Below are 24,524 nucleotides of genomic sequence, written 5' to 3' on the forward strand. Positions count from 1 at the left end.
GTGGGAGTGGGAAGGAGACGGGGAGAGGGAGGAAAGAAAGTAGGAAGGAAGGCAGGAGTGGAAGAAAAAGAGGCAGAGAGCTGGAGTGTAGGATTTTAAGCAGCCACCCTTAGAGTGACATCTGGTAATGATAGGCCATGAGGAGCTCTGCAGACAGGGCTGCACACAAACTCCCCTTCTCCTTTCAGGACATCTCATTCATTCACATGCAGCCTTTAAATGGACGACCCCGGAGAAAGAGTGCAACTTCAGTGGCATGGAGTCCAGTTTATTCAGCCACACTTTGTCCGGCTGAATGAACTGGAATCAATGCCTCCTCCCGTCAGCACGTTAAATCACGGTCAGCCTTTCTTGACCAACTCAGTTTAGGTTGCTTCATTTGTGAACTACATGTGGGAAGTGGAAGACTCTGTTTGAAAGGTTTGTTTTTCAGACGGATCTATAGATAAGGCCAGTCAGTGCTGAACGCTTACGGAAACTCCTGAATGAAGTCACGGGGAAGAGTTGCTAGTTTTATAGTCCAACAGTTGAATCGGTTCATGTTTTTAAACCACAGAGTTAAATGGTGTGTTCTTTTTCAGTATTACACATTTATTGGTTTATTTATTATTTTGATTTTTAGTCATACCAGGACCTGTGTTTTTTTCTCTAAAGCTGCCCAGTTGGAGCGCCATGCCCTCCAACTGAATATTAACCGTTGTTGGTTTTAATGCTTTTATTGCGACTTGCTGTAAACATTAAATTCCCCGTTGGGACATGAATAAAGATCTACATAAGTTTTTCTATTTAGATACAGTATTACTAATTTGGCCAGTAGTGCTTACGAAACTACAAATGTTTATGTTTGCGATTGTTTGGACAGAAGACGGTTCCTACTTTTCATGGTTCCCAAACCAGCTGGTGGCATGTGGAATAGCGTCCAATGGTTGCTATGACGATTTTATTATTTCCCCATGCTAGCTGTTATTCGCTAACGGCGAGCTTCCAGAGATTTTAATGCCCAAACCAGTTTAAGATGTTCTGTGTTGCGTATTTAAAATATCACTCTAACAACTCCTAGAATAGCAGAGAGCATATATTTGGAAGTACAGACTAAAGTCTGTGTTACTGTTTATTTTGTGAGATAAGAATGACTTTGAAAGCTTTTGACATTTCTCACATTTTTTTAAATAAGTACCCCATAAACACTCCCACTGCCAGAGGAATGAAAGCACAAAATGCCTCCAGATTCCTCATTCTTATAAATAAACATGATCAAATTTCCACTTTTCCACCAACAAAGTGCATCGGTTTTATTTAAGCTTAAAGACTCCTTAAGTTTCATCGTAGTGGTGCTGAGCGTAGCTTTCTGGAAAATAAAGCTTAGGATTACCTAAGCAGTACACATGGAGAGGATGTGTCGCATTTAGCATCGACGCTGCGTGGATGTGGGAGTGAATTCCCACTAAAAGCAAAACGCCAGATGTTGGTGGGTGTTGGTGAGTTTTCTGTCAGGTGTCAAATCAGATCTATACAATAACAAAAAACAAATCTGCTGGTTAGATTTTAGAAGAGTATTAACTGATACTGGACAGCTAAATGACTCGCCTGTCATTGATGGGAAACTTAAAGAGTAAATGTAAAATGTGGACTTCATGTGCATTCCCCTGTAAGTGTTATCTAATCAAAGTAAGTGGTGGGTTTTTTTGACCTCCAGTGAACCAAACTTCATTCATCATTCTGTCTGGAAGCCATTAGTGTGGCCAAGCACTTAAATGAACCGAGTTCTGATGTTTTTAAGGTCGGATCAAGTTTATCTTATGCATTCATCTGACATTTCAGCTGCCAACTCTGTTGTTGTCGCTTAAATAGGAACAATGATGAGGTTAGATTTTTGTCAACGGAAAAGTGACTAATGTAAATTGTGCAGCGACTGTTATTATGCTACTTTGCCACTGTTGCAACGCGGATGTGGAAGTGAACCTTTTGGCTCTTTTGATTTGTAAATCTTCTTCAACCACATTCAACCATAAGAGTTCAGGTCCTCCGTCCCTCATCCTTATCTCTGTCGCCAAGAGGGATTACGGCATGATTTGGAGAATTTGATAAAACTCACTGTCCAACTCAAACACTGAGATCATTACCTGGCAGATAGCTTGCAATGTGACTATGAAACAATAAAAACTCTGCCTGCATTCTTTCGTCTATGAAGATGAAAAGGAGGTTATTGTTACTGTGACACATTGTGGACTTCGTTTTAAAGATAAAACTTCGAGATTTTTTCTACTTGTTGGCCTTAGAAGGATGTTACAGATCATCAATTCCACACTACAGACGGGATTATTTGACAACTTAACTTTTCAGGTATTGCTATCTCACACTGTAGACGGCCACAGCTGCTCAGATAAAGGAGAAAGACGCTCACATTTAAATACGTTTACGGATTTCAGATTGTGTGTATCCAGGAGCAACAGTCAAGGGTTGCACAAAATATAAACGTGGAAGCAATCTATATCAAACCTCACCATGACCTCGATTTTGTTTCGCTTTGTGAAACAAAATTTCTAGCTGTAGCAAATCCACAGCTAGAAATTGCTGTGGATTTGCCACAAAAAAAAAAAACAAAACTGTAGAGCAGCACAACTACAGGAAAAAATACACTTCCAGTGGAAGAGGCAGGATGTCTAATCAATCAATTTTTCTCAATACTTCACAAAAACTTTGTGGTGTTGTTGATTTAAAACCACCTGACTTGATGTGCAACCAGCAGAAACTCTAAAACTAAGAAGAACAAATCTCATCATGTTCTCACATGCCAGGATAGACATTGCATGTCATTTGTGGTCAGCTAACTCCGCTTCACCATAATGAACTGAAATTATGTTTCATTTTGAGAGTCAGCGCACAGGACGCCTTGATGTGGTTGGATTTACGAGTAATACCTCCGCGGCCTTAATTTGTTCCTTCTGCATGCGCTTCCTGGTCGTACGTGTTGGCATGTCGTGAAACACACCTTGGCTTTGCAAGTCGAGAGTTCATCCGTTTCTGCTAAGGCGGAACCACGAAGGTGGCGAGCGCAGAACCAAGGACACAAGTCTGTAAGTGATTCGCCAGCAGAGAGACGGAGCGGATCTGTCATTCCCATCTCTGAATGGAGCGGCTCGGCTGTGACACGCAGACCGGAGCACGCACGGAGGAACGTGGAGAGGAGGCACCAGGCATGCCTCTGACAGGCTGACAATGGCCCCGGGGCCAGCAGCACTGTGGGAAATGACCTTGTTTGGACCAATCAGAGTGAGTCAGTGTGGTGATTCTTATTCATATGATAATTTCTGTTCTGAAGCGCTTCTTACATCCGTTTCTTTAAGTCGCACTGGGCCACACACCAACTTGTACATTTTCTAGATTTCTTGTTTTTGTTGTTTTTGTTTGAGGTGAGGCCGCTCTGACAGTTGCTGTGCCGCTAATGAATGAAATTACCTCAAATTAGTCGAAGTAAATTACTGGACGAAATGTACCTAGAAACAATCTACGGTTGGACAATAACGTCCATCCGCACAAAGGCTGGTGTGGGGAACTGCAGGCATTCATGAGTCCATGGCGACTGTCTCCCGCCGAGCAGAAAGGGAAATGAAAGACGCCACGCTTTCATCCCGGCCAACTTTAAATCGCATCCTGTAATAAAAGGGAAGGTTGTGCCAAAGTTGACAATCACAGTGTGCAAGCTCACCATAAAAACACTGGTTACTTGTGATGGCAAAGAGAAACAAAGGAGTCATTATGAAGACACCATTTGCAAAGTGTGTGTGCGATTCGGGAGGAAAATGTTCAGTTTTTAGTTGTTATTTGCTCAGAGCCTAATAAAAGTAAATCCAAAAGTCACATTTCAAACTCCTCGCCAAATGCCGCAGGAATTTTCTGGTGTAAAGGCCGATTTATTACGATTCGGATGGTTTTAAAACAAAGACTTGGGATCAGGTTTATGGGCCAGACCCATTTCACAAGGTGAAATGGAGCGCATTGGTGTGGAACACAAACAATATCCACAAACTGGTTATTTACAACCAGTCAGTGGAATATTTCACATTCGATCAGCCTGCAGGTTTTTTGTTTTTGTTTTCTAATAGAGAGATTGAGCACACCTGATGTAAATAAACATGTGATTAGGAAACTCCTGCAGAACTTGGATGTAGGCTGTATATTGTGTGCAGGTGTGACTAACGAGGGGGCGGGGTCTGAGATGTCTCAAAAATGTTGACAGGTTGGGCTCAAGCTGCCGTCCTCCCACGCAGTCATGAGCAGAAAGAGATGCTTTCTTAACACCAAATCACACGGTCCTAAAGTTTAACACCTCTTGACCCATTTCAAAATCTAACTAGACGTTTATTGGATTAAGTCACTTTTGGCCCCCGATTAAGAGAAGAGAACTGTGGATCACACAAAAAACAAATCTGGCCTTTTTTCCTCTTTAGCTCGCTGCATTGTTCCTGCTGACATCATCCCTGTTCTTTTAGACCATTTTTCTACCACAAGTTTTCCTTCCTCTGAAAGTCTGCTTCTTTAGTATTTTGTTTTTGGGTGGCTCACCGTTCTTGTAAAGAGTTTAAAACTGGGAAACTGTCGAGTCAGCAGTCTTTCCAAGCGTTGGGCTGGTCATTTCTGTGCTTAAAAATCTGTTTGCACTAGTCTTACCAATACATATGAGCCCCATTAAAAAAAAAAAACCTTATTGACACCTTCTTGCATCTTTGTTTTGATAAATGCATGGGATGAAAATCTCAAATTTATTTAAGAAGTGACTTAAACTGTGGCAAGATTTCAACAGACTTTGAGTTTATGGAAAGAAAACCCACAGATCTGTTAGATGTTTTTTATTAAATGACACCACAAATTAGCAATATAAACTCCCATTTTATTGCTGTAAGCAGAAAATGATTTTATAACTTTTCTCACCACACAACAGAATATGAAGCATGCATGGTTAAAAAAAGATGATTGTTTGTAACGTGTTGGAGGAGCAATTTTGTTTGAAAACCGTGTTTAGCAACATGATTTTCTTTTTTTTCCCTCCCATTTGTAAAATCCAAAAACTCAACCTTATGTAAGCCAAACTTGAAGTCACTAACTACCAATCTTTTTATGAGATTTTATTAATGTTTTGAAATGGACCTTGATATGTTCGGAGGGCATTTTTCTTTCCATTTCAATCTGTTTCTGATTTACTGGATCTTGATGAGCATCCAAGTGGTGCTCTGGGCTGCCAGCAGAGTAAATGTGACCCTTCCAGAGCGGCCTGTGTTTAAGCCGACATATCAGCTGCCAAGCTTCTTTTTTTTTTTTTTTTTGAAAGGGCCTAGAATCTGCATTTATTTATTTTCTCCCAGATCAGATGTCACGGAAACAAAATAAAAATGATCATTGACAATAGCTCTTGATCCCCTAAACTCTACTTGCAGAGTGTACTTTGTTGTTCTTCCATGTCTTGAAAAAATGGAAAAACGACTTTTTTTTTGCCCATTTTATTTCTAAATTGTTTGTTTTTTAAAAAAAAAGTCTAATCTATCTTAAAGGTACAGTGTTGACATGGAAACGGTGCGGAAAATGCTATTGAGTCCCATCGTTTTATAAGCTTCAGATACTTGGATTAAGAGAAACAAAACAAAATACGTTGACAGACATTTGTTGTGCATTTATTTTCGTTGTGACTACAGATTACAACTTTCTTCACAAGTAGCACACCATAATAAAAATCTTAGACGTTTTTTAAAATCTGTATCATCTTACAGACAAATTATTTTTTTATTTTTTACATTTATAAAATTGCTAAGTAAAGTATGACGGGTCAAGAAATCTTTAAAGTGAGAGGAAGACTGCGTGCTGCTCACTTTTGATGTGGAATAATTTTTATAATTCAGCATAAGCCTAGGCCTGTCCATGGTTGCATTGTTAATAGATAAATAGATAGAAACTGGAAAAAAGCACAGGTTGATATTGAGGATAAAAGAGAGCAAGAAAAATAAAGACATCTCAAATTAAATCTTTTGTACAGATCATTTCCTGAGGTGCCAGTGGGGCGTTGGCTGACATAATCTCTTTTGACGAAGGATCTGAAGCCGGTTTACTCAGCATATTCCAATTATTAAATAACCTCCTAGAACAAGATGCAACCTGACACTCGGGTAGGAAGAAAACGCACTTCACAGCATGAAAATTAGGTTTGAGGTAAATACAATAAAGTTTGAAACGATTAAAATCAATCAAAGCTGAATGTTTTACGTTTATCCTTGTTTTTTTCCACGTTAGCTCTGTTTCATAAAACAAACACCTGGAATCCTCCTTTCAGTTTCGGAGGAGCATCCAGATCGTTTCTGCTTCGTTTGTTTAAATTGGCCTGTCGGTTTTTTTTAAGAGCTGCTGAATCTGTTTTCACACTTCATGCATCGTGCAGCGAACTGAGCTGATATTTAATGCGACCGCGTGGAATAACGATGCACTAAATGCCTGCGAGGCTTTCACAGCAGAACACTTGGACTGCGGGGAAGTTATTTCAAAAGAAGGGAAATCTGGGATTAATCCGGCTCTACCGATGCGGTGATTTATGGTCGTCTTGACAGGTGTGTCTCTTTACGAGAGAAATAGTCCGAGGTGCAGAAGTTGGCTGTTTACAGCTGTTTAAATAACTTCCTGGGGCGAAATTTTACCTTTAGTACTGACCGCATTTATGCCCATCTTCTGAGCCAGGCTGGACAACAATCCTCTGAAGTTGGACTTTTCTGGTCCAGATTTCTGGACCCATCATTACATACTTTATTCTTCTGCTCACTCCACAAGTTTTCTACTGAACTTTGAGTCGTGACCGAGACACGCATGAGAGAATTCTCTCATATTTGTCTTTTGAGCAAATCCTTTGTCAATCTGGTGATATATTTCGTAGCGTTAGACTATGAGCTCTAGCAGGAAACCCAAAGACAAATAAGCCCACAGCATTGCAGATCCTCCACTCTACTTTTCCACATATTATTCTTGAATGCACGCCAAACCAGCTATCTTGAGCTTTTGAAACTGAAAAAAAGTCGGTGTTTGTAAGAGATTCAGACAGAAAAGGCTTCTCCTCTTTGGCTGCAATAGGTTGGATTTATTTTTAGTTTGAGATTATGTCACTGCTATAAAAGATACATTTATTGTCAGGCTTTTTTTTCTTCCTTTTTCTTACAAATCTTTAACAAGTGGTTCAAATAAATATGTCCAGCACTGTAGTTGTGCCATTTACAATTTTTTTTTTTCCCTTTTACATTCAACTAAAATCGGAACGTTTTCTCCTATGTAATTTAGCTTTTATATTGCAGTGTTTATTCACAGTGAATTCAGAGTTTCACAGTTTTCAATCCTGCGGTGAAAAAGACACCATAAACTGGGTAATGTCTTCACCAGGCAGTTTGGGTCTCCTTGCCTGTTATTCAGCAGATTTAAAGCACAAAGTGTCTGTCTGGGAAACGTATTACCAGGACAAGCCTGTCATTGTGCCGTCGGGTCAGCGAGGCGGTGGAGAGCGCTGGTCCGTTTCTGACTTCATCGGAGCTGCAAATATTGAAACATTTATTGGATTAAAAAAAAAAAACGGGGATACACACGATGAAGAGTTTTTAGTGGTGACAAACAAAAGTGTAACATTACAGTAAAAAATAAACGAGTCTGTGTCCAACTGGAGAAAACACAGCTGCTAAAAAACGAGATAAACAGATTCTTAGACACACACACACACATACACACCCCCATTGGGAGACATTAGGCAATTTCTGATGTTGCAATCCAACTGCGCTACTTCCTGTCCAGTCCCTGCAGATGCTGATTATGATGGGGGGTGGGGGGGGCTGCAATGTGTTTCTTTAAATGTCAAATATCCAAAGTATTTGCGGGAAAGCACAAAAACAGCATCGTGTACGCCAACGTGCCTCCAACAGTGCTTGGTCAGAGAGCGGACTAAAAATAAACTGTCAACCAAGACAAACTGCAGAGTAGCAATATCTTCTTTAACACAACGGGGGAGTAGAAAATGTTTTTGGTTTCTTTTTTTTTTTTTTTTTGTCGTCCATCCTTGTCAGCTCAGAAGATGCATGGTCATGTCTTGGTAGGTTTCCCTCGCTTGCTGCAGGGGTTTCATTTTAAGACCTAACAGTTCTGTGTGAAATGTTTTTAATGTTTCTCTCCGAGCCGCCTGCTCTGTTCCTGGAGCCATTTGTTCACTGATGTCCTCTAACGAAAGTCTGACGCCTGCGCAGAAGTGCTGGACTCATACTGAGATAAAACCATACACCGTATTAACAGGACAAGATGCAAAAATGGTTCTTACAGTGAAAGCTTTGCTCTGAATGTCGGGAAATCGATTTACTTTTTGTTTCTGCCGCTTTTGGCTACACGACCCAAACTCTAGTTTCGAGGTTCCACACAACCGTATCAAATACTTGCACATATGTATAACTTTATAGAACTTGACAGCATTCTGAAGAAGCAATGTAATGATTTTAATCATGTGGGTTAGACCAGGGACACATCTCCAAGTTGCAGGACAACGGTCCTTAACAACTGGAATTTGAAAATGGGGTTGAAAACCTCCACTTAGGGAAAACCCAGATTTATTGGGTGAATAGAAGAAAGCAGTTTTTCAACCCATGCACATAAAAACAAAGATGTCATTTCTTCTTGAATTGGCAATTTAAAATGGCTGACTAAATCAAACGGAAGACCTTCTTCTGTATTTTAAGTGGAATTCAGTCAGAAAACGAACCAATACGTGGCGTTGAGTCAGGACGACTCCGGTTTCTGTTTGCTCTAATTTACTTTTTTTAATGTAGCGGGATTAAACTGACCTCATTGAACCTGCTTGGTTTTTAGTGGCGAAACATTCCAGCTACGTTTTCGGCACATCTTACAGAAAGAGCTTCCCAAACTTCTAGGACTGTTAAACCCAACACATCAGAACAGGTTTAATTTGCTGAAAAAATATCGGGAGGGGGGAAAAAAAAGCAGTTTGAGAGAGAAAAGAGAAGACAAGTTGGTTCGGAGTAAAACTTAGATGTGGACCATCTGGGCAATGTATTTTCTCATAAGTCGTAACAAGAGTGCACACCCTGTTTTGGCAGGAGCGACGCGTATCAGGGCTTTTAATAAACATAGTCAGCAATATATTCCTCACAGTGACAACCAGATGAGTTTAAAGTTTGACAAAACACTTCCTCTGTACGGGCTGGAGAAGATTTTAACTCTCTTGTCGGGTGTTTTTCATTTAATTCATCCGGTAAAATGTGTTTGGTCAAAGTTAGTGAAGGGAAAACCTGTACAGGAAAACCTGTTATTTGATTTATTGCGGGAAAAGTAACCTTACTAGCCTAATTTAGCTTTTCTCAACGATCTTTAATGGGGAAGAGGTCAAAAATATTCACAATTACAAAAAAAAAATAAAAAATTGCTTCTCGAAGGATTTTGCAGAACAAGAGAGAAAAAAAAAGGGCCTGGCACACCAAGAGGCTGTTGGTGGAGCCAATTAGGTGTTGGCCACATTTTCTCTCTCCCGGACTCTGTGGGTTTTTTTTTTTTTGTGGCTGAGGGCATGGAATGGATAAGAAGCAGTCAAACTTTTCAAAAGTGTTCTCATGAAGCTTTCCAAGGCTCTGCACGCTCTCCAAAACTGGAAAAAAAAGCACCATGTGTGTCTTTACATAAGCTGAAATCAGATATTCTTGGATTAGTCACTCCTTCAGCACCCCGGTATGGCCGGGAGACAGGAGGATTAGAAGCCAGTGGTCAGATTTTATACCAGCGACTTACTGGGTGATTTCTGAATTGTTCATTGAGCTCGACGGTTCCTCAGTTAGGCTTGGATCGATCTGAGTTTACTTTAAAAGTCTGCCCCAATTCTTTCCACATACCTCACATTTTCTTGTCCGGGTTTGTGTTGCTTCGCAGACCGAAGTCTGCAGCTGAAAAATGACCCGACTGGAACAGAGCTGCGCTCACAACCAGTTTTCCAGCCTGAAATTATATTAGCACTGCTGGCGGCGCCCACTTACTGTCCAGTCTGAGCTCGTTTTGCGAGTAGAGCTGGTAGCGTTTTCCTTCTATGTTACAGATTCTACAGTCGTGGCAGCTATCCTCACTCGCATTCTGAGTTATGGGAACTCTTGACCACAGACGTTGAGGTTATGGATGGCAGTGAGGCTGAGTCAGAGAACATCCTGTTTTGATAAAGAGAAATTGGAGGAAATCTGCAATTGCACAAGAGCTTTTTAACCTCAAACAGCAGAAAACAGGCCTGGGAAGTTAAAGACCCACGAACGAATGATTATGCATCTTCATTCTGATGTCAACAAGTCAATATTTCCCTTTTAGAAGTATCGTTTACCCAGATAATTCGGGACTGCGGTGTTCCTAAACTTTGGTCAGGTTTTCGGCATCAGAGATCAGAAGCGAAATGGGAACAATTGGGTGTGTTCACTTTAGGGACTGAAAGAAACGTTTCAAAAAGGCCATTCTTCAAACGACTCCAAATCTTAAAGATATTCGCCTTCTGGATAAATAACAAGCTTTTGTACAGCAGATGTGAAGACCGTTGAGATGTTCATGACATAGTTTAGCCGATCAGCAGTTATAAGTAGGGTCTGACTGCTAAAATTGTCAGTGAAGTTGTTTTTTTTCCCCATTGATTAGGGAGTACAGACTTTCATTTTTTCAAATAAATCAGAGAAATTATTTTTCTTTATACTCATGATTGTCTTTGAACTGTTTCAGTGCAATTTAAGAAACTCCTGTCTTTAATATCAAATAGAAATGTTTTGGTGGAATGAAGATGGTTTTATATTTAAATCTTCAGGGTGTCTAAATAATTAGCTTCTAATGTAAATGAAGGAAATCTGCAAACACATTTCCAGAGCACTGTATCAGCCTCAGATAAAGCAACTACTTTTAAATGTTTTTCAAGCATTAAAAGAAAAAAAAGGGACAGTTGTTAAACTCGGCTGACATTTTCTCACCCAGAACATGCAAAGTCATATCGGATCTGAAAAACATTGGGTGGTAGAGACGAGTACGGCAGAAGATGTTGGGCAACCACTCGGTTTCACAACACTTGGCATAAACACATGGCTGCTCTACCAATGACTTTCTTCAAACATCAGCACAAACTCGAGTCAGGGGGATTTTTACACCCAGATGGTTGTTGTTGATATTCTAGGAGGTTTAAAAACATCGTGTTACGATTGTTTGTTTGTTTTTTTTTTTGTTTTTTTTTAATGAAATTTTTCCGTAGAGTCAATCATGAAAAAATTGGCAAAGGTGAAATAGATGATTTTATTTTTGAGTGTGTATTTACATCAATTATTCAGATCGTCTCGTTAAATCTGAATTTACTGCCGGGCCACGAGGCGAGGGAGAACATGAGTCACGCTGCGCTGTTCAAAGATCTGCGGTCGACTTGAAGATCTCATTACAACACTTCCATTTGATTCACATAAAATGTCGTAAGTGTGGAACAATCCAGGACATTTTAATAGGCCGATCGAGTTGGAGCAAATTACTGTGAATTAGCACGCTGTCCTTTCTGCTTCACTGCTCGTTTGCGCGTCTTTCAGGTTCACAGCGTCGGCTGGTCGATAGGAAGTCGACGTTTCAAGCAACTGGGCCGTCACACGTCAGGACAGATTTCCGACTTTCAGTGTTTCTTATCATAAATGAAAATAAAATGGAGCCTCTGATAACATTTCATCACCATCACAAGGACCGTAAGGCTTCTGCTTTTGAGCCGACTTTAAACTGTCATTTTTAGGGTCGCATCTACATAAAAATGCTGAATTACAGGACAAGCTGCAGTGAAACTTTACACATCTGTTTGCGATCAGATGCCGAGGAACTGAGTTTGAAAATTATGACCTTTGGCTTTTCATCAAATGTCAAAACCGATATTGGTAGGTTTGCCATGAAATTTGGCTCAGACTTTGCCTTTCGCTGTAATATATTTGAACTCTGGCTCCATGAGGGAAACGGACACCAAGTCAAAGCATTAATGTACAGTGTTCTTGTAAACGGAGACTTGCAAATGCAATTAAGTACATTGTTGGGACTGTATGTAAATAAAGTATCGATCAATAGGCCAAAAAATACAACTTTTTTCTATTCTGATTTTAAAATAATACTAATAATGGTATGCAATTATTACTTTACAAACTTTAAACACCGTTGTTGTAAGAAAGACGTCACATTGTCCTGTTTGCAGTTTGCCACAAGTCATGTCTGAGACACAGCAAACATCTGCAAAACAGAGGAAGAATATCACCATCCCGGCCAAAAAGCATGGCGGCGGCAGCATGATGCTGTGGGCTGACTATCTCTTCAGCAGGGAAAGGCAGACTGGTTATCGTCGATGGGGGGGGAAATGGATCCAAAGCCTGTTGGATGTTAAACGTACAACCTTGACTGAATTGGAATATTTTGGATTAAAGCTTAATGATGAAACTGTTTCAAATACATTATTAACCTCTAATCCGACAAACGATAATTAGCATCAACGTGCAAAAATCTGGGCTGCATGGAGGAACAGCTGGTTGCAGAAGAAGGTCCTGAGTTCGAATCCAGTCCTGCTTCATCTGGATATAGGAAATGAATGGATGTGGGAAGCTGGTAAAGATGCACCTCAGAAGATAAAAGGGTGCAACTGCAGGGGAGGAAAAAAAGGTTTTCACAAAGTTTTTACTCAAGAGAGGACGGTAAAAGGTTTGATGAATTAAGGCAGCAGCGGCATGAAGCCGATGAGGCGACTGCTTAAAAATTCTGCTAAGTGGATTTGCAGAGTTCTAAGAAGGTAATTCCCTTCATCCCCTTTAATGACTCAGCTTTGCCCGTCTTATTTTCTGCTCGCTTATTAACATTCAGAAAACAGGCTGCTGCCACCCACCTGTCTTCCCAGCCTGCTATTTTTAGTTTCTTTAAACAATGTTTACTTATTAGTGACCTGATTTGCCTTCTGTTTCCCTGTCTAGACGGTGATTAATGGTTGGAACCAAAACACAGAAGGTGAGGGAACCTCACGTCCTTCCTAAAGTTTGACCTGGTTTGTAGATCTTGTTGCTACAGAGACAGATGGTTTAATATGTATGAAGCAAGTCAAGATCACTGTATTTGCAAATGACCTGCAGAGGGATTTAACACCAGGCTTTATTCAGTCATGTGGACATGCAGAGATTGTGAAACAGTTCGACGATTACAACAAAATGGATTCACTGAGCTATCTCTAAAAAGATCTCGAGCACCACGTTGAGTGTCGGGGAGAGCCCATCTAGTTTCGACTTGTTTTCGTCCTCTTTTGGAGGAAACCCGAAGGCTTCAGGGGATTCTTCAGCCTCCCAGAGTGAATCCTGGATTTTTTTTTTCTTTCTGAAAGACGATAGGAAAGCTTAACCTTTGACCCAGACCAAACGGTCCGTGGAACCGGCAAACTCCTTTCGCTTTCTGAAACCATTTGTGTTGTGCAGAGACACACTAGTATTATGTTTTAAATAGACTACACAGTCTATGTAATTAGAAGAGCCCTGTGTTGCTTAAATCATTAAATGCAAGCGAGTGCATCTGTAATGTCTGCACCATGTCAAGACTGTCTTTACAGTTTTACAGGCAATAAAAACCCCCCCCATAAAAATACAGGAAAGGAATATGACAAAACACTTACAGCGAGTTAATTTGAGCTTACAAATTACAGCTAATCTATGAAAACATGCGTCATGTTTAATGCAAGTAATCACTGGGCTGAGCCAACTGTGTGTCACTGTTTCAAAGAGGAAAACAGGTATAAAAATACATCTTGGAGGGATTTAAAACTATGTTTATGTGACATTATAGGACACTTTTGGACAACACCACTGAAAATAAGTGTCATTTATTATTTGGGTTGGTGTTGCATAGCGTTTTCCTTTCGATTTAACTTTTATCGTCAAATTTTAATTTAGATGTTTTGACTGAAAGAACTTCTATTTACCAGCCATAGCTACATTTCTGAACTTCAAGGTCGACTTGAGTATTTAAACAGTGCATTAAAAGGACACAATCTATATACAATGTGTGTTTAACACCAGCAAGTGTAGGCAGAAGAGAAGTTTTCAGTGTCATCATATAACTATGACCTCTGGCTGCCTCTTTCCATATGCTGTAATTGCTATTTATGAATCCAAACTGCTTCAAACAAATGGCTCGCAGCAGGAAATGCAGACATATAAACAAGTATAGACCTGATGGTAAACAGCCATCAGTTTTAATTCTAGGAAGCTCGGAGCCGGCAGGTATATTTGATGTAAATCGAGACGCCCGTCGCCGTTTCTGGCCGGTGAGGGGAAAACGACCGGACAAGTCCGAGCGACGTTCCTGACGGCGTCGAGCACGTCGCCCGTCCTCTGACGCCTCGCGAGGTTTTTCATTTTGAGAATGCTTGAATGAATACCCCAGGGCCTGCATTCAAGAAAGGTTGAGCTTGAACTTCTGCTTTTAATCCCTCCTCGCGTGTAAAATGTAAGAAAACACTCGAGTATTTTCCATTAAGAAAACGGGAACCTGTGTGGCATCAAGTGCTCTTAGCTTTGTAACTTTTTCACATTTTATCAAATGTCAACGTGCCTCTTTGGGAGTTTTGATGTGAGGAATGAATGTGAAGTGGATGGAAAAGGGTTTTCTGATGCAAATCAGAAATGTGTTGCATTCATTTGAATTCTCCCCCATAAGCAATCACCCTGTATATGAAGTTTTAGCTGCAATAACAGCCACAAGCAGTTTGGGTTTTATCTCTACGGGTTCGTACATTGAAGCACAATTTGTGCTCTTGATCAAAAAGATGATCCTTCAGAACTAAAACGTAGAGATACACAGCAGGACGTGTAGTTTGTGCTTTAGTGTGCAGCCTAATGCAAACGTGTGCAAACCATGCGCTCTTGTGTGTGGTTTGCTGATAGGCTGGTCTGTGTGTCTGAGGTCCCTCTGGCTCCCATGGTTTCTCTCTCAATCCCCTCCTCCCGAACACTTTCCCCTCCCTGTTTTCCTCCAGCCCTTCTACCGTCTCATTTTCTGCGCTTGGCTAACACAAGCGCCACCTCTCTGTCACTCCTGGTATGGCACTTTAACTTTGGGAAGCAGCTTTAAACCCTTCTGAAAGCACCTTATAATCAACGTGAGGTGACGTTTTTGCAGCAGGGTCACAACGTTGGCTGCAGCGTTTCAGCGTTGTGTCAATGCTGAGCTTAGACTTGATAAAAGGTTCCATTAGATGAGATATAGGAGTGCATATTGGGTTCAGGAGGATAAATGCAGTCAATTGGAGGTGTTCATCCTTCAATTTAGCAGAACAAAGAGAGAGTGTGTGTGTGTGTGTGAGAGAAAAAGAGCCACATAGACATGTTTGCCTTTTTTACACTTGCATTTCTCCAGACAACTGAAACATCTGAACTCTTTGTGTAGCTTAGAAAATCTTTAACATGGGAGTTTTATGGAAAGCATTTTTAAGTCACGGACGGTCAACTCACTTGACCCCGTAGACAATGGAATAAATTTTATACTTTTGAGCCTTTGAAGCACTTAAAGATGGAAGCTTTTAATAAAAGAAAGCAAGCAACAGCTGAACCCTACCGAAGCGCAGGTCCTTTAAAATGTTTGTCTGGTGTGGATCACAAGTAGGGTGTGGTTTAATATCCTGTTCCCGCTCCTCTTTTCTTTCTACATTCCTATTCTTTTTGTGGTCTAATTCATGAAGAGGGTTCAGGGAAAGCAGACAGTCAGATCAAAACCATCTCAGATTTTGTATTTTCAGCTGCAAGAATTTGTATTTTGAAGGCAAAGAGGAGGAACCCTGTACCGCAGATACTAAATGCAGGGGATTTACTTCACGTTGCACCAGTCAGCTGTGATATGTCTCCAAGCAGAGAGTTGGTGATTGATTCAGGAGGGCAGTGGTTTTGGATCAAGCTGCATCAATCACTCCGGCAGGCTTTTTTTTTTTTTTTCATGCAATTCATATATTTGCAGTTTGAATATGCATAAATATCAGAGAGCACCCTTCTCATGGTGCAGCAGCAGACAGATAAATGCAACCATCTGCCGAACAGCTTAAAGCAGCACATGGAATCAGACTCCATCATGGGAGCCATTTCTTCACACACACACACACACGCACACACACACACATGCCCCAGGCGACTATAAAAACAGCTGTGCAGGTACTGTACTCCTAAAAGTCTGCAGATGTACTCATAGTGGTCTGATCTCACGATAAGTCATCGAAATAAAGTTTGTTTTGAGGAGACGAGCAGAAAAGAGGCCGGAAACGAGTAAAGCAGAAGGTATCTGCAGGTAGAAGAGGTGTGATGATGCAGGTTGGGGTCCTGCTGGACCGTAGGGAAGTCCTGGTGAGCTCTCTGCCCCAACCGAAGCTCTTCCCTTCTGGACACTCGCAGCGTCAACTGGTGGAGCCTGGATCCATTCTCCGAGCCCTCCCTCCATCTCTCCTCAACCCTCCCTCTTGCCCCCTCCTCCTGTTCTTCTTTCCCAGACCCTGTGGGTGCAGTGCCACGTCGATGAGTGAACTTATTAGAGGCAGAGAAGGGAGGGGGGTAAAGAAAAGTGCTGAGCACCTCCACGTGGGCTCATACTCCTGCTCCAAAATGTGTTGCTGTTTATCTATATGAAAAGTATTAACTTATCATTTAGGTATTTTATGATCTAAATAGTTTTTTTTATTTTATGATCTAAATTGTTTTTTTTTTAAAGAAACAAATTGGAGGCTTCTAATTTGTGAGGTTTCCAAACTGAATAAAAAGATATTAGGTGTATGTTTGCATATTACTTTAAAGTAACTATTTGAAGTCTATGCTTGTTTCTTTTTCTCTTCTTCATATCTTTGAGCTTCTGGAAATCACTTGGTGGTTTTTATCAGTGATTATGAAAACATTTCATAATCTGATGATTTAGTTTCTCCGTGTCCAAGTAAAGGCTGTCCTTATCAGAACGAACTCCTGTACATCACTGCCATCGTGTGGATTTGTTTCAAATAGCATCTTCACGTCTTGGAAAGTCTTCACTAGAAACAAGTGTATTAAAATTAATGTTTCTGTACGCAAACACCATTCACAAATCCGTCTGCTATTTTAAGTTTAATTTACTTCCTAAAAATGTTTGTCACTTTATTAAATAATATTTATTTATGATAATGAAGCCATTTATTTGCCAGCCACCTTTTGATATTTCACAAGATTGAGTTTTTGTGTCATCGTGTGAATTTCCAGAGAAACTGGCATTGGACAAACATGGCAAGAAAATTGTCGGCTACGACTAATTTGTTGGTGGAAAAGCTAACTCTTTAAATCTCTGCTATCGCAGCTGCTGACTGCTTGTTTGGTATTTTATTTCATTCATGTTACTATTAAGTGGATAACCAAATACAAGAAGCTTTAAGAAACGCCCAAACACCAATAGCATAACTTGCTGCAAAGAATTTTGTAGATACTGGCAGAAATGTGTCGGGATTAAACATTTCCTTTTCCACGTCCTGCCGCTGCCTTGCCTCAGAGCCACAGTCCGGCAAATCTTTCCGTCTCAATCAGACGACATTTGTGTTAGATTCAACTTAGACTCTTACTGTGCTTTGGAAAAGTGTTCCTGCCCCTTAAACGTTTTCATTTTTAACACAACAGAAAAGGAAACTTCAGTGTTCGCTATTGTGATTTTATTTCATGTATAAAACCAAAAGTGACATTGTTTTTGAAGTTTTTACCAATCAAATTTGAAGGTTTCAGTAACACCTTGACCATGCTGTGACGTGAAAAAGGCATTGGCATAAAAAAAACAATTCTCCAGTCAGAATAGAAATATTGTATAAATACTGTATATAAAAATAAAACCAAAACAGAATTGCCCTGATTTGCAATGACATCTGGTCTCAAACCTTAAGTAAAACTGGATCCTGGTGGATTCTGGACTTTCCTGTGTTTTCAGTTCGTTCGTTGCAGTGGTTTGTGTCACGCAAACCACTGCAAAGCAACACGCCTGCAAGGAAAACGTATCTGCCACAAAAACAGTCAGAGAGGAAGACATGGGCTGGTCACACACAATGAGCTGAACTTTACACATAATAAAATGTGGTCATTTGTTTTCACAGTTGGCCTCTTGAGTGCTGAAGTCTTTGTTTAAAAGTGGAAGAGTTGATATAAAAAAGGGCCGAGTCCTGGAGCAGCAGATCTATTTAAATCTTCCACGGTTTGTAAATTCAGTGGAAGTGCACGACCTGCGTTCTACGTAAACATCTGAACGCGCGCACATCCAGCTTCCCCACGTCAATTAAGTTGTGCTCCAGACGTACGTGTACAGGTCTGCTGAGACTAAGACTTTGACTGCCCCAGCAGAACGCGTTGCTGGGCACCGACTCGATCTTGTTGTGTGCGAGCGCTACCGAGTGCAGGCCTGCAGGCAGTCGCCTGGGCACCTGGTGCAACTTGTTGTGACACAGGTCTAACTGATGCAAGGCGGGCAAGGTCTGAAATGCACCGGTGGATACTTTGAAAATCGCATTTCTTCCCAGTCCCAAGTGCTCGAGGTTGTCCAAGTTGCGGAAGGAGGCTTTCTTTATGGAAGATATTAGATTGCCTTCCAGATTTAGAGTTTTCAGAGAGTTGGGGAGGTTTTGCGGCACTTGCTTTAGTTTGTTTCCTTCTAAGTTTAGGCTTTCCAAATGTGTCGCATTGAGGAGGGAATCTCTAAGAAGGCCTTTGCTCTTCAACCTGTTTGCACTGAGATCCAACACCAACATCTGTGATATGCCATTAAAAACTCCTCGGCTAAGTTGCTCAAGGTGGTTTCCTCTAAGATATAACTCCTTTATGGACAGTGGTAACTCTAAAGGTGCTGAGGCTAGCCGATTATAACCCAGGTTCAGGGTGCGTAGATTGTGCAGAGAGGACAGTGCACCAGGAGGAAGAGATCCAGATCTATTCCCCAGGCTGTTGTTGCTCAGGCTTAAAACCAGCAGACTAGGACACTGTGCCCAGGCCGCCTCAGACATCATCTCCAGGAGATTGTTGTCCAGTCGTAGCTCCTCGAGAGACACTGGGAGGTCAGTTGGCAAACTTTGAAGTTGATTCCTGTCCAGATAGAGACGCTTCAAGACGGGAATCCCCTCGAAAGATCCTTCCACGGCTCCATCTGTGAGCCGATTGTTGCTCAAGGAAAGGAATTCCATGGATGAATATTCACTGAGCAAGTCCAGCTGGATGCTGCTGATGTGGTTGTTCATCAGGAGGATGCAGCGGGCATTATAGGGGATTCCATATGGAAACTCTTCAACACCTTTATCGGAGCACTGGACAACTCTGGAACAAAAAAGAAAAAGCACACTTTAATGCTCTCAGTCACACAAATTTCATTTTACACAGGGAATTCTAACTTGTACAATTATCCTTTTCAATAGGACAAGGCTAATTTTTGACTAATAAGCTTCTTTGTTTAGGACTGAAGACAGTGTTTTTACTCAGACCGATGCAGCTTAGTCAATATTGGTAAAGAAAACTGAGAGATATGCATTAAAATGTGTGCTAGAGTCAAAAACTCCAACGGAAAGCAAGCATTAGCATAGCACTTCAGTAAACCATTAGCAATCACCATCAGGAAAAGATGTGAGCATATTAAACCCTGTAGCAGTGTTTAGGCTGATAAATCTTTAGAAAACTCTCTTTGGGGCAAAATATTTGTCATTGTGATGGAAAAACTAGATAGTGGAATGTCAGTGGTGAGTGAGCTGGATGGGACACACTCAAAATACTGCTAAAATTATTGTCTTTTGAAGTAAATACATGGTAATGAGTATTGGATTATGACTTGAATCAGCGAGGCTCATCAGAGATCGTTATTTCTAATGAGTAGATTTGAAATGCTCTTGTTTACCAGCCGATATTCTTAAAGGCTTACCTTCCATAACAAGCACACATAGGTGGACAGTAGTCATCCATGAAGTAAGGAAAGAGTGTTGGTGGAGGTATTTTATTCTTCCCCTCTTGTGGCTTTCGTGTTTTATTGTCTTTCCTCCTTCTTTTGTCTTTAGACGGTTCCTTATTTTTGCTAATCCTGCTGGTTTCAGCTGGCGACGTGGATGGTGCTGTGGTTGGTAAACGTTTCAGTCTGGGTGAAGGTTTGGTTCCTTGTGGCTGGGGAGGAGGTACTTTGTTATGCCCGACCATAAATATGGCGTTATTTTCCATCTGCGTAACAATTGTGGGTTTGCCCGACAGTAGGACTGTGCTTGGCTTTGGGGTAAAATGGACCATTTTTGCAGTGGGTGTATTTTTATTAAATTTCTGTGTATGATTTCCTTCCTTTGTTTTCAAACCGTTGAGGATGAACCTTACCTCTGCTGGTTTTGGCTTTGCTGCCCGTGTGGTGATGAATTCACTCTTTCTAACCTCAGGGTCTGTGTTTATGTCCATTAAAGACTTTGGAGCGACTGTTTGTGTTATTGTTCCTAAATGTAGGAGATGCTTGTCCTCCTCCTCTTTCAGCTTGACAGTTGAGTCTGAGGAAGCAGTTTTGGAAACATTAGGCATCGAACGGACAAAGTCTTGATGATGGAGGAAAGTTGAATGATTTTGAGACAGAGTGCCACGAATTTCTGAATGTGTGAACAACGTGGCTAAAGGAAGTGCTACATTGTACATTTCCTTATGGCTACCTGTTTGTTTTGTTTTTTGTGAGAGGGTTTCTGTAATTCCCTCTTCTTTAACGTCCATATAATCCTCTTTTGTGTCTCTTTTACCCTCAAAAAGATAAATTACTGCGAGCGTCTTTTTTTCTTTAACCTTCCCTGAATCATTCGTCTTTAATTTTGCATCCGTTTGGTCCAGTTTTACTTCTTGCTTTTCCCACTTGTTAGTGCCATCTGTACGGATTTTTGTCCTACTTGTGATTGAATTGGGAAATAAACGAAGTCCATTCTCTTGCACCTCCTCTGAATTTGTTTTGTTGAGATAATCCACTGTGCCTGAGAGGTAGTATTTCTCTGTGTTTGTGGCTTTTTGTAAAGAAATCCTATCAGAATCTTCCTCAGATCTTCCCAGATGTTCCTGATTTTCCTCCAGGACATCCTCCATCTTGCTTGCTAAAGTGACTCGATCCTGAATCATTTGCTTACTGCTGTTATTTTCTGACATTGCCTTTAAAGGTAACTCTTCGTCACTCCTGTGCATCATCAATTCCTCCTCAGGTTTCTTCATGTTTTCACTTCCATTTTCCTCAGCAAATGGGGAAACAACTCTCAGGCTGTTGCCATCTGCCCTCAGGCCAGTTTCCTCTGTTAAAGTCGCACCTGCTTGCAAATTAAAACGGGCAGAAAGTGACAATGAAAACCAAAAATCGTAACCAGGGGTCACTGGTTTGCAGGAGATTGTGTCTAAAAATGGTTTGACAGATGTGGAAAATATTGGCATCTAGAGTAGCCTGGTACTTACTTAGATTAAAACTGTTAGGAAATCCAGAACCGGTGAAGAACACAAGCAAGAGAGTAAGCACTTTCATTTTCTATGGAGGGAAAGGGGGACATTTATTGGAAAAGAACTACATTTATTTTCTTAAAATAATCACAGAGTGCCTTAAACAATAACTATATACTTTTTAAGTCGCTAGTAGAACTTTAAGAAACATAAGAATAGAGAACACCACTAAATGCTGAGTTGATGCTATTCTAACATAGGCAACATAACATTGACACATGTCAACAACAAATAAATGTTATCTTTATTTGTCTTCTTTATCTGCCCACTTACCTCACGTGAATCTGACCTCCTAATGTGTCAAAGGCGAGTTTCTTCTTTCATTAACTTCGTCCAGCCGATTCTACATCTGTGTGTGGAGTGAGACGGTTAAAAATAGGAGGACAATCCATTTCAAGACTCTTTTCTATGCAGGGAATTTTCACACACAAGCTCTGAGGCAGCTGATGACTCTTGAAATGCCGCTATCTGAAAGGGAATTCTAACACTTACTCTCAACATCAGAGGAATCTGAGGTATCAATAGCAGGAAGAGGGCAACTTTAGGCAGAGGGGTCAGAGGTAGCAGCTGGCTTTTACAGTGCCTCCTATTGGGGGGCAATAGCTTCCCGTTCATTATGTGAAGGTGACAAGGAGCTCTTGGAAATGACTCGGCCTTTGACCTTTACTTTAGTAACCTGCTAAGTCCAAAAACAGCTGACGATCACATTCAGCTTCTTGGAAATTGGCTTATTGTGGTGCTTGTTTGAAATAGTTTTTTTTTTAGGAATGCAAATACATAACTGGAAAAAAATGCATTCAGAATGCTGTGACGATTGTTTGGAACAGAAATTGTTTTCTGCTGATTTATTAAGGTTTATAATAAAAAAGAATTTCCACGAAAGTGACTTTGACTTCTTCCTAACATAACATCTGACAAACCCTTGAAATATTTTTACTATATGTATTTTATGTTAATTTTGCAATTAGTTTTTAATTTATGTTAAACTACACATCAAAACTATTAATTTATCAAGAGGAACTTAAAACACAAACTAGAGAAAAGACATCATCGTTTGTTTAAAAGCTGATCAACATGCAAAACACCGCTGCTGTAAAATACTGACATCTAGAGTACAAAATATGAACTTTAAATAAAATAAAAAAACATGCAATGCCCTCATTGACCACTGAGGGGCAGTATCTAATCACTTATGTTTGCCTATGTTTTCCATACCTCGTGACTACCAGTAGTTCATTTTTGTCCTCTGTAGAGGACATTTCTAAACTTGAATATCTTCCACCCCCTGCATTCTACTGAATTAATTCCTTTTGGTATCTACAGAGGACATTTAGGGCTTTTCAATGATGCCACATGTGAAGGGGTGGGACTTTTGTACCTTCCTTTTTCTATGGGGAGAGACAAAGTAAGTGCATAAAACTTTTTATTGTGCAAATTTTGGTTTAAAATTTTGTTGGCATATTCTAAATAAGTCTCTTAGCAGCATATTAAAACATTCTATGAATTATTTTTACTATTTTATCGTAGTATTTAAAAGTTTAAAAATTGTCCTCTGCAGTGGACATTTGCAATTATTTTTCAGCTTTTTCTGTATCCATCCATCCATCCATCTTCTATACGCCCTTGTCCCTTAGTGGGGTTGGGAGCGTTGCTATTCCCTATCTCCAGCTAACATTCCGGGTGAGAGGCGGAGTCACCCTGGACAGGTCGCCAATCTGTCGCAGGGCAACACAGAGACAAACAACCATGCACACACACACACACACACACTCACACCTAGGGACAATTTGGAGTGCCCAATTAACCTGACAGTCTTGTTTTTGGACTGTGGGAGGAAGCCGGAGTACCCGGAGAAAACCCATCATACACAGGGAGAACATGCAAACTCTATGCAGAAAGACCCTGGGCCAGGAATCAAACCCAGAACCTTCTTGCTAGGCAACAGTGCTCAGTTTTGTCAATGTGAAATTCATTCTTATGTTGATGTTTGGATATTTTCTTTGGGACAAACTGGTTGCCATCAAGGTTCAATTTCAAATGTATGGGGTTCCGATGTCCACTGTACATTTCTGTACAAACACAGCATATTTCAAAAGTAAAAACTTTTTTTCCCCAAAAAATGTTTTCAATATTCTAATTACCTTACAAAGATTGGGGAATAAAAAAAAAATGGTGATTGGATAATATTTTTTTTCCTGGTGCTCATAAGTGCACTAATTTAACTGGGGGGGGAAAAAACAACAGACACCGTTTTCTGTTTATTCAAATCAATAAGTTCGTGACTCATAAAAAGAAGAGACGGATACACACAGGTGATGAATGGGAGGGGGAGTGTGAAAGAAATGCCCTTCAGAAGACAGGGAGAAGTGCCTTTAATGGCTCGGGTTATGGCACATCATTTCCTGTCAAAGGTGACGTAATGTATAGGAGAGTAGGTGTAAGAATGAAAGAAACAGAAGGGTGGGGGTGGTTTTCTTTCAGACCACCACCTTTTTACGGTAAAAACACACAATATCTCTGTTTCTGTGGGCCCACATGATGCTTGTTTGTGAGTAAAAGTCCTCATTTATCTTCCTCCTGTGGATTTGATACCTCATCAGCAGCTTCATAAAATTGCCTGCACAGACAAATCTCTATGTCTGGACTTTTGCCTTCAAGCAAAATCACTTTTACAGTTGAGCGATTGTTCTCCAGTGCACCCGGATGCCCGACAACTGCCCAGCGGCGTCGGCAGTTACTCATAGTCTAGTTGTATTCCCCGATCCCCGAATGCCAAAACTGCCAAAACAAAACTGAAAAGCGCATGTTTCAATTTGTTGACTTACTGGCGATTTGGGGTAACGATGTGGGGACCAAAAAAATATCCATGTTTCGAATTTTGAGAACATAATTCTTGGGATAACGACGCCACAAAGAGCTGAATTTTCTGCAAGTACAAGTACCAAAATGCTGCAGTTACTGAAATAACAAACTTTGATAAATAATCACATC

General features: G+C 40.6%; 1 protein-coding gene and 2 long non-coding RNA genes across 3 annotated transcripts in view; 1 reads left to right on the forward strand and 2 right to left on the reverse strand.

Moving 5' to 3' along the window:
- LOC108165879 (uncharacterized) overlaps positions 1–24,524 on the forward strand; it is a 46,931-nt gene that overhangs the window by 13,378 nt on the left and 9,029 nt on the right. The gene's annotated exons all lie outside the window — the stretch shown is intronic.
- On the reverse strand, positions 5,654–10,667 carry LOC145550226 (uncharacterized). The gene is made up of 2 exons (XR_014086138.1): positions 9,906–10,667; positions 5,654–7,557 (listed from the first exon to the last, which is right to left on the reverse strand). It is a non-coding gene; the product is annotated as an uncharacterized LOC145550226 (long non-coding RNA).
- On the reverse strand, positions 17,338–20,000 carry LOC103459208 (extracellular matrix protein 2). The gene is made up of 2 exons (XM_008400583.3): positions 19,960–20,000; positions 17,338–19,364 (listed from the first exon to the last, which is right to left on the reverse strand). The coding sequence occupies exons 1-2, from the start codon at positions 19,998–20,000 to the stop codon at positions 18,266–18,268; spliced, it is 1,140 nt and encodes a 379-aa protein (XP_008398805.2). The 3' UTR covers positions 17,338–18,265.

The sequence above is a fragment of the Poecilia reticulata genome, chromosome 23 (assembly GCF_904066995.2).
Source record: "Poecilia reticulata chromosome 23, P_reticulata-male-v2, whole genome shotgun sequence".
Classification (NCBI taxonomy): domain Eukaryota; kingdom Metazoa; phylum Chordata; class Actinopteri; order Cyprinodontiformes; family Poeciliidae; genus Poecilia; species Poecilia reticulata.

Coding starts and splice junctions, on each gene's coding strand:
- LOC103459208 (XM_008400583.3), bottom strand. CDS start 20,000: ATGGATGACTACTGTCCACCTATGTGTGCTTGTTATGGAAG. Junction 19,365..19,959: donor ATGTGTGCTTGTTATGGAAG/GTAAGCCTTTAA, acceptor TTTTTGTTCCAG/AGTTGTCCAGTGCTCCGATA.